General features: G+C 52.1%; 1 protein-coding gene across 1 annotated transcript; it reads right to left on the bottom strand.

Annotated features, from left to right (window-relative positions):
• Nucleotides 1–294: 294 nt before the first annotated feature.
• Nucleotides 295–12,720, bottom strand: HTR3A (5-hydroxytryptamine receptor 3A). The gene is made up of 9 exons (XM_053594377.1): nt 12,632–12,720; nt 10,307–10,473; nt 9,132–9,176; nt 7,149–7,258; nt 5,654–5,823; nt 3,260–3,420; nt 2,695–2,905; nt 2,379–2,600; nt 295–593 (listed from the first exon to the last, which is right to left on the bottom strand). Exons 1-9 carry the CDS (start codon nt 12,696–12,698, stop codon nt 295–297), a joined length of 1,452 nt encoding a protein of 483 aa, XP_053450352.1. The 5' UTR covers nt 12,699–12,720.
• Between the last annotated feature and the right edge of the window lie 2,265 nt (nt 12,721–14,985).

Here is a 14,985-nt window from a genome sequence, read left to right as displayed (position 1 = left end):
GGGGAACTTAGGCTTCATAGATAAGTAAAGTTCAGGAGTGCTTGGGTTTCCCCCATCTAAGATAGCAAGCTTTAAAGCCACAGTGAGTAGCTGGAGGTTGGAAAAGGATGCAAGGGCCTTGAGCATAAGGTTTTTTGGGGGTAGGGTTCAGCATTGCCGAGATGATTTGACATTGGAAACAGGGGATGGGACTGTATCTGTGTTTTGAAGATGTCCCTGGCATCCCTAAGCAGAAATCACCCATCCGGGTCCTAAGTAGCCTCATGCTTTCCTCCCTGGCTGGGCTGTGCCTGCTCAAGAATACTGCCAAATGGACCAGAGCATGACCAGGGTGACACTGTAGGCCAGCACCACCAGGAGGTAGATTCGGAAGAGCAGCTTGTCCAGCACGGAGCCCACCTGCAGCCAGTCCCGGGCCACCTCTCGGATCTCATCCCGCTTCTCCAGGAAGTGCCGGATGGAGGACAGTTCCTGCAGCAGCCCCCTCACGGCCAGCGAGGCCTCCCGTGGGGGTGGGACAGGGCTGCCTCTGCCCCTAGGGTTCTTCTCCAAGTCCAGAGATCCTCCCAAATGGCCACAGTGGTTTTCCGTGGCTGAAAGAGGGGCAGAGCATTGATAAGGGAGAGGGGCAGTGGGTGGCCTGAACACCGTCCCTTTCATTTCTGTGGCCTGCAGAAATTTTTTTAAAAAATTGAGACAGAGTCTCACTTTGTCACCCTCCATAGAGTGCTATGGCGTCACAGCAACCTCAAACTCTTGGGCTTAAGTGATTCTCTTGCCTCAGCCTCCCAAGTAGCTGGGATTATAGGTGCCCACACAATGCCTGGCTATTTTTTGTTGCAGTTGTCATTAATGTTTAGCAGCCCCTGGCCTGGCTCGAACCCACCAGCCTTGTGTGTATGTGGCTGGCGCCCTACTCACTGAGCTATAGGTGCTGAGCCAGAAATTTTTGTTAGGAACAACTTCAGACATAAAACTTAGAAAGAGTCACTTACATATTTGCAAACCTACCATGCAACTTAAACTAATTTAAAGAGGCAATATGGTTGAGGGTCCTTGTGTCCCCGCCCTCAGTCACAACCTCCACCTCTTCCCCAGATCACTAATATCATGAAGTTCTCCTTCCTGTACATATTTTTTCAACCTGTGGGCTTTCCCTAATAATCTGATATCTGTTATTTTATTTGAGCCTCACAATAGCCCAAGAAGAGGGGCACAGTAGAAGTGATCGCATCCCCACTTTCTATATGGTAGTGCTGAAGCTGAGAGAGGCTGAGACTGCCTGTGGTCACATAGTTGGAGCATCATTTAATGGTGAAACCACCAAGGCCCAGGAATCTGAACCCCACTCTTTCCACTGCTTTCCCAGCTGTGTCATATTGCCTGAGAAGGGGATTGCTGTCTGGAGGGCACTGCCCTTATCTCCTTGACTCTGAGTCCTGGACCAGACAATACACCTTCAGATATGGCTACCGTGACCAAGTAAAATTAGGCTTTAGGCCAGTGGATTAGGACACTAACTCATGGTGAGATGATCTTAGGTAAAAGTCTCAGGTTAAGGACCTGGCTCCAGCCAGGAGGAAGGAGGAAAGGGAGTAGAGAGGAGAGGGGTGGTTAAGAACGAGGCTTAGAGTCAGATGGGCTCAAGTCATGGTTCCAATAGTTCCTGGCTCTGTGGGTTAGACAAGCTATTTAACCTCTCTGTGCCCCTGCTTCTGCGCTTGAAAAATGGGAATAATAATCCTCTTGGGCAGTCATGAGTATCACATGTGATAATGCCCAGAAAATGGTTTGCATGTGCTTGACACAAACCGCTCAGTTGATCAACCAACCAGCCGCCACCACCACCAATAACAGCAACAAATGGAGGCCGTGATGATCCTTCAGGAGGCATGAACCCACACTGATGTGTCCCAGAGCCCCCGTTTCTCTGCTTTATGGTGAAATTCTAAGGAGGCTGGTCACTGGGCTATTAAAAACGAGAGAGCTTCAGAAATCCCAGCTGCACCATTTACCCATGTGAGGCAGGAAGGGCAGTAACTGCCCATGGGGCATCTATTTGCCCTCACTCATGAGTCCACCTCGGGGACAGGGCAGTCTCAGGCCAGAGGCTCAAGTCCTGACATGCTGCTCCACCTCTGGGACTCCTACCCTCTTTGTCCACACCCAGGTTAATGAGAGGTTATGAAAGTGAGGAAAGGGTCAGGATGGACGCCCTTGACCGAAGTCTTCCCCTCCCAAATAAGGCAGGACAGCACCCAGTCCCAGCCCCCGCCCAGGCTCCCTGACACGCCTCGCTCTCCAGAGACTTCCTACCATACCCGCACGCAGGACAGAGGCAGCCCCTCTGTGCGGGACTCTCCCCTCCTCTCTCTCACCTGAGCGGTCATCAGCCTTGGTGGCGTAGGAGGTGGGGGGGGCCCTCCGGGAGGTTGTCTGCTCCCCGAGGCAGAGGAGCCAGGCGATCCTCTCCAGCACCAGGCGCCGTAGCCAGGCCGGCACAGGCTGCTGCAGGTCCTGCTTGTGCACCAGCCGCACGATGAAGATGGTCTCGGCCAAGCTGATGACCAGCAGGGCCATGCACACCACGAAGTAGACACCTGCGCACGCCGGGGTGGGAAGAGACACACACAGGAGGTGGGAGGGGGGCCAGCTTCTCCCTGGCCAGAGCTCTTCCTTCAGAACAGGCCTTACCGATGAGGGGAGTGCCGATGGCAGTGGCCGGCAGCGTGTCAGACACAATGATCAGGAAGACGGAGTAGCCCAGGAGGAGCGTGATCTTGAAGGACACCCTCTCGCCGCTGTCTGGGGGCAGGTAGAAGCCCATGATGTCCATGACCATGAGGAAGATACTGGGCAGCAGCAGGCCGACCACATAGAACAGTGGCCGCCGGCGGATGACCACCTGGGATGGGGAGAGGCACTTGTGGGGAGCCTGGGGCAGACAGGCTGCACCCCCAGGGCCACCCCCAAGCCCAGACACCCTTGCTTTGTGGGGCATCCAGCCAGAATTTCTCGGAGGAGGAAATGGGCAGACTCCTCTGTCCTGCCTCTCAATCAGGCTTGTGGCTCTTCAGGATAAATAAAAGGACATTCAGCTCAGTGTCCACATCTGCGCCACTGAAGCCCCAGGGATTGTGCGGGACCCCGTGGTTGAAAGGGGCTATGGAAGTTCTTCCCAGTATGCCCCATTCAGTCCACCTGGGTGTGGGGGTCTAGGGGCGTTAGCCACCATCTTACCCACATCTACCCCACTCACATAGAACTTCATCTCTGCATAGTAGATGCTGCTATCCATACTGAACTCCTGGAACTGGGTCAGCACGCCCAGCAGTTCCCATTCTCCCTGGTTCATGAAGACGCTCTTGTCCGACTTCACCTTTTCTGGTGAACGCCACAGGGAGATGTTGATGTCCTGGACTGAGGAAGAAGATGTGCCTGGAGCCTGTGGACTCCAGGATGGTGCCACACAGTGCATGGCCACCCAGGGAGGCTTGACCTCGAGCCTTGGCCCTCTACCGTCAGCCTCAGCGTCCTCAGCTATAAAGTGAGGCATCACTACACATCATACCTACCTCACAGGGCTGTAGTGAGAGCAAGTGAAGTCTTGGATGAAAACGCACAGCACAGTGCAAAGAACCAGACAAAGCCTCCATTAGAAAGTGCTCTCTCTTCCCTCCCCAGAGACACACCCACCCCTGCATCACCCATTTCAGAGATAAACAAAAGTCAACAGTCTTCTCCTTTGCCTTGATGGAACTGCCTGTCTTTAAAAGTGAATTAGCAAAATAAGCAAACATCTTAGTATCTGCTCTAGAGAAAATGCACCAGGGGTGCCTATTGCAGCCAAATACTAGAAAAGATGTAAATATCCATCAATCAGGAAAATGCTTAAGAAGCTAGGATGCATCCTACATTATGAGATGTTCTGTAGCAGCTAAAATGTATGAGGAAGGTCTGAATATGCACTAACTTAGAAAAATGCCCGAGAGGTGTTGCTGAGTAAACAGAATCAAGTTGCAGTATGTGATAGGGTATAGAATATAACATTTATGTAAAACAAAAACTCATAAGACAATTCTCATGGATTTTCCATAGACACGTATGTGTGTGTCTGCACACAGGCATGTGTGGATATAAAAGCATAGAGAAGGATCTGGAAGAATATTGTGCACTATTTGAAGTTTATTCTGATAAAAGCGGTTAACTCTTATTGTAGGGAGTTGTTGGTGAGGAGTTTGAGATTGTGGCCAGGTGCGGTGGCTCACGCCTGTAATCCCAGCATTTGGGAGGTTGAGGCGGGTGGATTGTCTGAACTCAGGAGTTCAAGACCAGCCTGAGCCAGAGCAAGACCCTGTCTCTAAAACTAGCTGGGTGTTGTGGCAGGTGCCTGTAGTCCCAGCTACTTGGGAGGCTGAGGCAAGAGGATCGCTTGAACCCAAAAGTTTGAGGTTGCTGTGAGCTAAGATGCCACAGCACTCTACTGACGGCGACATAGTGAGACTCTGTCTGAAAAAAAAAGTTTGAGATTGAGGGTAGAGGTCAAAAGAGGTGTTAGCCTCATCTGTAGTTTGGCTTTTGATCAAGGAAGTTGGGTGTCACTATCATAATTGAAGTCTAATGTAATGGATAAATTGGAACAGAAATGGAAGATGCCTGCTTCCAGTAGGGTGGCGCACACCTCCCCGGCCCTCATGAGCACCTCCCCGGCCCCCAAGAACATCTCACATTCATCCACTATGTAAAATCTGCTGAGCACCTTCTCTGGTGCCAGGCAGTGAATGAAAAATCTAATGGTGAGCAAGCAATCACATCCCTGCCCTCTCTTAAATTTATATCTAGGAGGGAAGTGGACATTGAACAAGTACTCACAAGTGTGGTGGAGATGGGGGGAAGAACAGAGTGTAGTAATATTGGGCAACAGGGTAGCCTAACCTGGGAGACAAGGTGGGGAACTGAGGAGCTGACACTCAGGCTGTGACCAGAGTGTGAGTAGAGAGGTTGGCCAGGTATGAGGTGTTGGGGAGACGAAGGAGGGCAGCAAAGCAGCCCAGGGAGGAAACAGCATGTGACAGAGGGAAAAAGAACGGGGTTTGGAGCTCAGGGCTGGGGGCTCCAAAGCAAGGCAGCTGAGCACAGCAGGTGAGGCTGGAGTGGTAGGCCGAGGCAGGGCCAGCCCTGTTGGCCTGCTGGATTTGTGTCCCAGGACAGCCAAGAGGCCATCGAGGGTTTTAAGTGACACAGTCAGATTTGCATTTTACTAAGATCTCACTGGCTGCTGTGAGGATCACGCATTGGAGGGGGAAAAAACAAATAGGGGGAGACCAGAGGCTGATGCAGAAACCTGGGCAGGAGATGGGGGTGACTCAGCCGGCGAGTGGGGAGAAGCAAGTGGATCTGAGAGATTCAGTGCCAGGTCCTTTTTGAGATACTGGAAGAGAATTGTCCCTTCCTGAGCATCTTGTAGCCAGTTCACACTGTGTCATTAAACCCTCGTGGCAACTGAGAGAGGCAGCAAGGGGAGCATTTGGAGGCTGAGGAGCAGAGGTTCGGAGGCTTTAAGATCAGTGGTAGTAAGTTGGATAAGGGGGACAGCATCCTGGAGTGCTGCTCGCTCGGGTCTCCCCAGGGCCCCCAAAGCCCACATACTCACTGGTGTGCAGCCAGCTGGTGAAGGTCAGCGAGCAGTTCTGCACATCGAAGGGGAAGTTGTAGATGTCCAGGCTACATGCGGTCACCACCTGGAGGGGCTTGTAGTTCTGGACCTCACCATGATGCCGAACATACACATACGGGATACTTGGAGACTTCCCCACATCCACGCTGGCCAGGGAAGAGGGGTCAGTTTGGGGGCACAAGAGGCAGGTGCCCTGGGAGTCGAAGGTCTCAGAGCAACTCAGGGCAGGTACAGGTAGCAGCACATCCTGGGCAGTTCTGTCTGTCTAGGGTTTTCCCAACCTTCCCATCTTAGCCTTCCTGACCCGCCATTATCAAGGGTATCTGCCAAGCAAGAAACAGCATTTCTCCTTTTTTCTCCTGGCTACCAGGCCACAAATGTCAGGGGGGAAAGACCCGTGGACCCAAAAGCAATAGGTGGTGGGGAGCTGCTCCTACACTGTAGCCCCCAGACCAGGCAACACTTGCGTCCCAGGACCGTCAGCCCCGTGGTGACAGGCAGGCTTCTTGGGGAGAACAGAACCCAACATTCCATCCTGACTGGCTTGTTTCTGTATCCCACTCCTAGACCTTCTTTGAAATGAGAATCCCACAAGACTTCATCCCACTCTCTTGGCTGATCTTGCACCCGTAGGTCCTCCAGAGTAACCACTGTGGCCCAGAGTAGGGGGAGCCTGGGGTCCTAAGTGGGACCAGGTTGAGACATGGAATTAAGACAAAGGTGACTTCACTGTTGAAACTGGAAATCCGGCCGGAAACTGAGATTTCCCAGAATCCCTCCAGCCTGAGCTACAGAGGGCAGGGGAGTAAAGTCAAGGTCAACTCCTGCCTCAGGAAAATGTCAGTGGCACCCTGGGGCTGGGTAATGCACCGGGTGCTGGTTGGAGGGCTCTGGACTTTTCCATCCATCTCCCCAGCCATCTTCCCTGTTCTGGAATTCAGAAGCACAGCTTATGCACCCTGAATGAACCTGAGGACGGGGAGAAAGTATGTTGGCTGGGGCCAAATAGACCAGACTTTGACTCCTGGGAATAAAGGCTCTGGGACCTACTCTGTGTTGGAGGAGCACATTTTGGCCCATCAGACACATGTGTAACTTGGGAGGTTTAAGCGTGTCCTCCAGTCTTGAACCTCCCCTGTAACCAGCAGCAGTGGCTTCATTCCCTTATGAAACATTACCGTCCTCTCTAAAAATGCAGCTGTCCCCATTAGGCTATTATAACTCAGTGTGAATTCATTCACTGGCTTCTTTCCCCGTGACAGGAGCCTTTGGACTAAGTACAGAATTTCAACATCAGGCACAGAAAAAGAGGAATTTTTAAAGAGAAAAATAGGAGTGAAAAAAGACAAAGACAGAGGGTCGTGTGGGCTCCAGCTAACTATACCTACAGTCTGCAGCTCTGGGTGGGACATTCCAAAGCAGCAGCAGCGATCTTGTCCCCAGCCCCTAAGCATCTGATGACAATACTCACAACTCGTTGATGAGAATGTCTGGGACCCAGATGCTGTCGGTGGGGATGGACAACTTGGTGATGTTGTCAAAGTCCTCAGGGTTCCACTGGAGAAATTCATCGGTCCAATGCTAGGGGGGAGCGGGGAGGGGGCGATCACAGGCAGCCCTCTCCATCTTGGGGGAAGGTTACCCAATACTGAAGCAGACTTCACCCTTGGGGCCCAGACAGCAGGCAGGAACTCGCAGGGAAAAGCTGGGTGCTGGTGGCACCCAAGTCCTTTGGCAGCGACTTAGTGGGCGCCCACCTCTGCCCTCCTACTCTTCCTACAGACGTAGCAACACGCTCTCGCAGCCTCTCCAGGGAAGACCCTCAGCCATTTCTAATGTTACGGGTCCCCTCTCCACTCCCTGATGAATCTCTGATGAATAGCCTCTTGGCCTGGACCTGTGTAAATGAGGTTAGTAACATCCCACTTCGCAGGGTAGAAGTGGCTATTAAGTTGTGATCCATGTATTCTCCACTCATACGCCTCATGGCTGGTCTAAAATGCAAATTTTACCATGTCACTCTTTTGCTTAATATTCTCCAATCACACCCCATCCATCCAGGTTAAACCTCAAGGCCAACAAAGGCCTCCATAACGTGGCCTCTACCTGTCTTTCTAGCCTCATGTTTTGACCACACCTGCCTGTGAGTTCTGCACATCCGGAATGCAAAACTGCTGAAACCTCCATGTTTCTGTGCACTCTGCTCCCTCTCCTGTTCCGAAATCCCTGTCTTCTTACCAAGGCAAGCCCTCCTCATCCTTCCAGACTCAGCCAGGGCATCTGTCTGCTCCCTTTTCCAGCACACCCTCTGTGACCCCCACACCTCCAGAGGCTGGAGCACAGCCTCCTCTGTGCTCCGTGGTAAGCATCCTGCCTCTGTCACACTGGAGTGGCTGTGTTGTTGTATTCAATTATCTCTCGCTTGCAGTAGTCTGTGAGCTCCTTGTGGGCAGGGTCTGAGTCTAGTTTGTGTCTCTCATTTTAGTCCCTAAACACAGCTGCTGGTACATGGTAGGTGGACATCCCTTCACTGCTGACTGCAAATAGCTGAGGCCCAGAGGTATGACCCAGGCCAGATGTCCCAGGGACAGGAACTCCTATTCTTGTTTGGGTCCTCTTCCTCGAGGCCAGTGTGCCTCTGCCAGGCTGAAATGGAGCAGTGTCTAAGGGGTTAGCATCTGGCTTCTTTCTCCAGCCTACTCCCTGTCCCATGAACTAATGGTGGTGGTGGTGGAGTATGCCTGTGAGCAGTGAGGAGGATTTAACAGACACCCAAACACACACACACACCCACAGAGCTACTCTGGGGCCTGACCTCGTGAGCCATCCTCGCCCTACTTTACCCCTCTCTTGGGCCACTCTAGCCTCCCTCTGCTCTGACTTCTTCCCCCAATCCCACAGGCTGCCAAAGCAGGGCCTCCTGTGGGCAGCAGCCTCCACCATGTGCCTCTCCTCCCCTGCTGACATGAAGTCAGAACTCCTGCCAAGGCCTCAGAGTCTGCACACAGACTGGGAGAGAGGAGAAATAGCTGAGGCTGTGAGGGTGAAGTAGATGGAACAACCCATCCTGTTGCAATCAATCAACTTGAATGTCCAAATTTGTCTTAATAGAAGGAAGAACTGTCTAGCAGTTAGAGCTGTTTGAAAGGGAAGTGGCTGCCTTGTGGGTCCCCAGTACTGGCGGTGTTCTTTTAACAGAGAGAGGTTGGACAGGCATTTGTTTGGGATGCTGTGAAGAACTTGGAAACTGGAGTGGTAAGCTCCTTTCCACTCCCAGTCCTGAGATGGGAAGATTCAGGACTCTGGATCTCCTGCTGAGGGTGCCTCTGAACCTCTCCCCTCACCTTCCCCAGCAAGACAGGGCCGCTGAGAGCCTGGGCTCCAGGTGGAGGAATCCTTGGGAGAGGAGAAGCCTCCTCCCAGGAGGCAGGGCGGGGAGGGGCGGGCTGCTTACCTGCCGGTACCAGATGTAGGTGGTCAGGACCTGGTTCTTCTCATCCTGGGAAAGGAAACCGAGTTCAGATCTCAGGTCCTGCAGGCTGGCGCCTCCCCCCTCCCCCCTGCACATACCAGCCCGGAGAAAGGAGCAGCTTCCGTGTCTTCTACTTCCTTGGGGGGGGGGGGAGCGGTGAGAGTAAAGAAAGGGACCCAGTATGGGGGAGTGGATGCGCTGGAGCTGCCTGGCTGGCCTGGAAATGTTGGGCTTTTACTAGGAAAGTGATATGATTGTTTCTTTTTCAATCTCAAAAATATATTATATATATTATTTATGCTTTTATTTCCTGTTGTGTTATGTGTCACAAATACACACACACCCTCTACCTATGTAGCCTGCTTTGGTTTGAAAATGAGAGGTTGGGGCAGCACCTGTGGCTCAGTGAGTAGGGCGCCGGCCCCATATGCCGAGGGTGGCGGGTTCAAACCCAGCCCCGGCCAAACTGCAACAACAACAACAAAAAAAATAGCCGGGCGTTGTGGCGGGCGCCTGTAGTCCCAGCTGCTCGGGAGGCTGAGGCAAGAGAATCGCGTAAGCCCAAGAGTTAGAGGTTGCTGTGAGCCGTGTGACGCCACGGCACTCTACCCGAGGGCGGTACAGTGAGACTCTGCCACTACAAAAAAAGAAAAGAAATCGAGAGGTTCAAAGGCACACAGAGTGGGAACTTCCTCCTCTCCCTCCTCCCACATCCAATTCCCAGCCCCACCAGAACCAGTTTATTATATTTCTTTCCAGAGATGTCGGAAGTGCACAGCTTTGTTCTGTACCGAGGCAACTATGAAGACTGTGAGATCAGGTTCGCCCACCCCTCCCCAGCACCGTGCCACGGCATCTCTGTGTCACCTTCTTCTTTATCAAGTGACCTGTAGGTTGATTCTTCCACAACTATTTAACTACACCTGCCACGGACCAGTAAGGGACTGGACAGGACTGTCTTAATCTGACACAGGCAGGTGACCCCGGGTTCTGGGTGGGCAGCTAGGGAGATTGTTAGCCGTGGAGCCAGAACACGGTTCCTGTGGGTTCTCCAAGGACCGCTCTGCTTCCCAGGGGGTGACTTGGTCTCACATGGCCTTCTTCTCCTCCTGAAAGCCTCCCCCATGCGAGGGGGCCGTCTGGAGCTGGGTGCTCACCACACTGAGGATGGCATAGACAATGACGTCGATGGACACAGTGGTCGGCTTCCTCCAGTCCCACACGGGCCGCACGCCCTTCTTGTAGTTGGCCAGGAGGTGATCCGACAGCCTCAGCAGAGTGGGCCTGGTGGTGTTCCTGCCCTGCAGGGCTCCCCTCCGCCTGGCTGGGAAGGAGGAGCAGTTCAGTGTGGACGCCAGAGCCCCGAGTCTTCCCCCAGTCCCCTTGTCCTGCCTTGCAAGCTATGAAAAGGAATGTGTCCTCCCTGTACCTCCCTTACAAATCCCTAGATACGCCACAGACTCAAATTCTCACCACTAGAGCATTTTGTGGAGATTTCTACCCAAACTCAAGTGGATTGTCTCCTAGAAGCGACTTCTGCGCTTGTTGACATCAGAGCAGGGATCTAGCATGTAAGAGGAGGTAACGGAGATGGGAGCTTTGGAGGAGGCTGAGTGCTGAGAAAAGTGGGGGGGCAGGTGAGGGGTCCCAGGGAGCAAAAGGGAAGCTGGCTGCCAGTGAGCGATACTGGGAAGCAACAGGGACACAGGAAAGTGTGACGCCCCACCCCCACCCAGGGCACAGTTTCCAAGCTTAACAGTCTGCATCAGGGTTGCCCTCAGCCGAGATCAGATCTCAACATCTGTACAGATCACGAGCTCCTTCTACACCCCGACCCACACCTGGGGAAGAAATAAGGAAGGGTGGGCATCCAGAAAAAAAATTCCCTTTCTCTCCTGCAAAAGCCACCCCGGCCCCTCCCTGCTCCCTCCATCCACATGCAAGCTACAGGGAAGGGTTTGCAGGGGGCCGCCATCCGGTCAAGCTTGACAGGGTTAGGAGGAAGATTGGGGCAGGTATGAGGGAGCAAAGAGAAACCAAATTGTCCCAGGGCAGGAGGCCTACAGGCACGAAGCTGTGCTAAGGAAGCCAAGGCCTAGGTCCTGGTCTATGCAGATTTTGTGTGCTACTTAGTTTTCCCTCTGGAGACAGTAGGAGCCCTTTGTGAAGGGAAGCATGAAATACGAGTGGAGAAGAGCGTGCAAACCAGAGGACCACGGTACAGGTGGCCAAGAGGTGATGGGACTGGCAGGGCAGACTGGGGTCTGTTGCAGACCTGGTGCCAACAGGCCTGGCTCTCACTGAGCAAGGCTGCCCCTTCTCTTACTCTGTGTGCAGACATTCAGCACAGCAATCCTTCGGATTCCCTCTCCCTTCTCTCCCCCCATCCCACATAAGGCTTAGGCTTCCTTTAGGAAAGAAAAGAGCAGAGAAAGATGGAAGGCAAGAGGCAGTTTTCTTAAGTGTCTCCTTTGGAATAACATCATTAACATTCATTATTTACAGATAAGAATCCCCAAGGCTAAAAAGGGTGAGTACTGCGCCCTAGCCCTACTAGTGGACGAAGTGAGGATCAAATCCAGATCCATGTGTTTCTTTACTACATCAACGACAGCCAGAATCCTCCTGCCTGGGACTCTGACCAGTGTGGGGAGAGCCGGACTGGTTCCTTAAGGCCTCAAAGCAAAGGACTGTTGCTGGGAGGTCCAGAGCTGCTCCCCAGCCAAGGAAGCCCTGGCCATGTCGTCACTACAGGTTGTGTTTGTCTAACCCACTCAGCATCCCCAAATGAGGGTGCGTCTTGTCCACAGCCCTGCACATCTGTCCAGCCCCTGGGTGGCATCCTTCTAATCATGCCCCAACCCAGCTCTGCAGGGAGAGAACCCTTCTGAAGAGAAAGGAATCCCACCTGCAACAAACAGAAATGGATTCTTGTATTCAGGGAGTCAGGAAAGGATGCGGGGAGGGAAGGCAGAGAGAAGTCTGGTATTCCTGGATTTTAAGTTCGGGAGGGGAACTTGAAGAAACAGAGGCCCAGAGAACCTATGCAACAAAACCAGCAAAGTCCAGGCAAGCGGATTAGATTAACTCTGCTCCCTGCTCTGATGCTTAAAACCTGCGGGAATTCCTCCCCCTCTCTGGAGCAGGCATCCCATATACAACAGGAAGGGGGAGACCAAATGAGCTCAAAGGTCCCTCGTAGCTGCCACTCAATGAGTTTAGGGGCAGGGCAAAGAGGAGAGAAGCCTTCTGCTGGCTTCTCTGAACCCCTTCTTTGAAACACTAGGCTGCTCCCGCCCTGGGGTTCAAGTCTCCCACCCTCTAGCTCAGGATGCTCTCAGCTCCTGCGGGCTAGGATAGCTGGCTTTCCTGTGGCTGCACCAATCCCGACACTCCTTACCTCAACCCTCTGAGGACTGAGGCATCCCCTACCCCACCTGCAGAGGGCCAGCCAAGTCCTTCTGCTTCCCAAAGCTGCTTACCTTCTCCTGGAGCCAGCAGTGTGGGGAGGAGCAGGGTGAACAGCGCCCGCGGGGCCCACAGCCGCATGGTAAGCTTCCCGCGCGGGAGGGCCTCCGAGTGGCTGCTCAGGGCGAGCCCCGCCAAGGGCCAGCCTGCCTGCCTTCTGCCAACCTCATGTCCCAACCAGCCTGCCTGCCTCTCCTGGTCACTGCCTGCACCTTCTGAGGCTGCAGCCTGACACTGCCCGGGCCACCCAGGTTGGGGAGCTGCCAAGTTTTCCAGCAATCAGACCTTCAGCTGGATCAGGTTTCTGGTGGGAGGGAAAGGGAGGGAGCTGCTGCCAGGGGAGCCCGCAGTGGCTGATGTCATATGGTGGGAGCGCAGTCCACCCATTCAGCCAGCTGGCCTGACCATGTGTCCCATGACCAGTGACTTGGGGACAGGGTCTCCAAGAGCCTGGGAGGTGCCAGGCTGCTGCTTTCACTTCTGTCCCTTGACAAGTGTGTTTCAGTGGCTCTGGGGTGAGTCAGGCAGGAGCCTGAGGGCCATTCTCTTACTCTTCAGGATAACAGTGCTCCCAGCCAGTAGGTGACAGGAAACCGCTACAAAAGTAGGAATTGTAGCTGAGGTCACCACAGGTCTGTCTTTTAATTGATCTAAATAGTCATACTTAATAGTAAAATGTATATTTAAGAATAGTAAAATACATATGGTTAAAAATATATTGTATGCATTTTACTATATATAGTAAATACACATAGTAAAAAATAATAGTGGGGTGGCTTGGCACCTGTAGCTCAGCAGCTAGGGTGCCAGCCACATACACTGGAACTGGCGGGTTCGAATCCAAGCCAGGCCAGCCAAACAACAATGATAACTAAACAAAAAATAGCCGGGTGTTGTGGCAGGTGCCTGTAGTCCCAGCTAATTGGGAGGCTAAGGCAAGAGAGTTGCTAAGCCCAAGAGTTTGAGGTTGCTGTGAGCTGTGATGCTACAGCACTCTACCAAAGATGACATAGTGAGACTCTGTCTCTAATAATAATAATAATAATAATAATAATAGTAATAGTGGGGGCCAGACGTGGTGCCTCACACCTGTAATCTTAGCACTTGGGAGGCTGAGGTGCGTGGATTACCTGAGCTCACAGTTGGAGACCAGCCTGAGCCAGAGTGAGACCTTGTCTCTAAAAATAGCCAGCGTTGTGGTGGATGCCTATAGTCCCAGCTACTTGGGAAGCTGAGGCAAGAGAATCACTTGAGCCCAGGAGTTTGAGGTTGCTGTGAGCTATGACACCATAGCAGTCTACTGGGGGTGGCACTTTATCAGGGGCAACAAAGTGAGACTCTGTCTCAAAAAAAAAAAAAGTAATAAATGCTTACTATAGAAAAATATAAAGAAAAATTTTAAAAATCCATAAGCTGGCTCGGCACCTGTAGCTCAGCGGCTAAGGAACTGGCCACATACACCAGAGCTGGTGGGTTCAAATCCAGCCCGAGGCCTGCCAAACAACATTGACAACTACAACCAAAAAATAGCAGGTATTGTGGCAGGTGCCTGTCATCCCAGCTACTTGGGAGGCTGGGGCAAGAGAATCCGTTAAGCCCAAGAGTTTGAGGTTGCTGTGAGCTGTGATGTCACATTACTCTACAGAGGGCGACATAGTGAGACTGTCTCAAAAAAAAAAATCCATAAGTTTACTACCTGGAGAAAGCCAGTGTTAGTATTTTGGTGCATATTCTTTTATAATTTCCTTCTATAGTGTGTATACAATGAAGTAAATATATTGCACATATAATTTTATATCCCTCTTTTTTTTTTTTTTTTTTTGCTTAATATCATTTCATAAGCATTTTCAATAGCTTCCTTTTAAACATGGCTTTCTGGGCCAAGTGTGGTTTGCTTGAGCTTAGGAGTTCCAGAGTAGTCTGAGCAAGAGTGAGAACCTGTCTCTACTAAAAATAGAAAAACTAGCCAGGTGTTGTGGCCTCAGCCTGTAGTCCCAGCTACTGGAGAGAGTGAGGCAAGAAAATCTCTTCTCAGGAATGGAAGAAAAAGTATTCAATGTACTCAGCTCTACTATGAAGCTAAATTATAGCTTTCACATGAAGGCTATAACCCAACTATAGCACAAGACTATGGGGAAAGGGCCAAGGAAGGGGAAGGGAGGGGGGAGGTTTTGGGGGAGGGAGGGTAATGGGTGGGGCCTCATCTACGTATGGTGCATCTTAGAATGGGTATAGGTGAAACTTACTACATGCAGAATACAAATGTCTACATGCAGTAACTAAGAAAATGCCATGAAGGCTACGTTGAACAGTTTGATGAGAATATTTCAGATTGTATATGAAACTCTCACATTGTACCCCTTGATTG

Source organism: Nycticebus coucang, chromosome 6, assembly GCF_027406575.1.
Source record: "Nycticebus coucang isolate mNycCou1 chromosome 6, mNycCou1.pri, whole genome shotgun sequence".
Lineage (NCBI taxonomy): Eukaryota > Metazoa > Chordata > Mammalia > Primates > Lorisidae > Nycticebus > Nycticebus coucang.
Note: the sequence above shows the minus strand (reverse complement) of the source record. Positions and strands in the feature narration are given on the sequence as shown.

Bases quoted from the DNA above. Each gene is read 5' to 3' on its own strand.
- HTR3A (XM_053594377.1), bottom strand. From the start codon at position 12,698: ATGCGGCTGTGGGCCCCGCGGGCGCTGTTCACCCTGCTCCTCCCCACA. The intron at 7,259-9,131 runs GTAAGCAGCCCG...GCTCCCCCCTAG, and splicing joins CCTACATCTGGTACCGGCAG to CATTGGACCGATGAATTTCT. The intron at 2,601-2,694 runs GTAAGGCCTGTT...CGGCGTGCGCAG, and splicing joins CATCGGCACTCCCCTCATCG to GTGTCTACTTCGTGGTGTGC.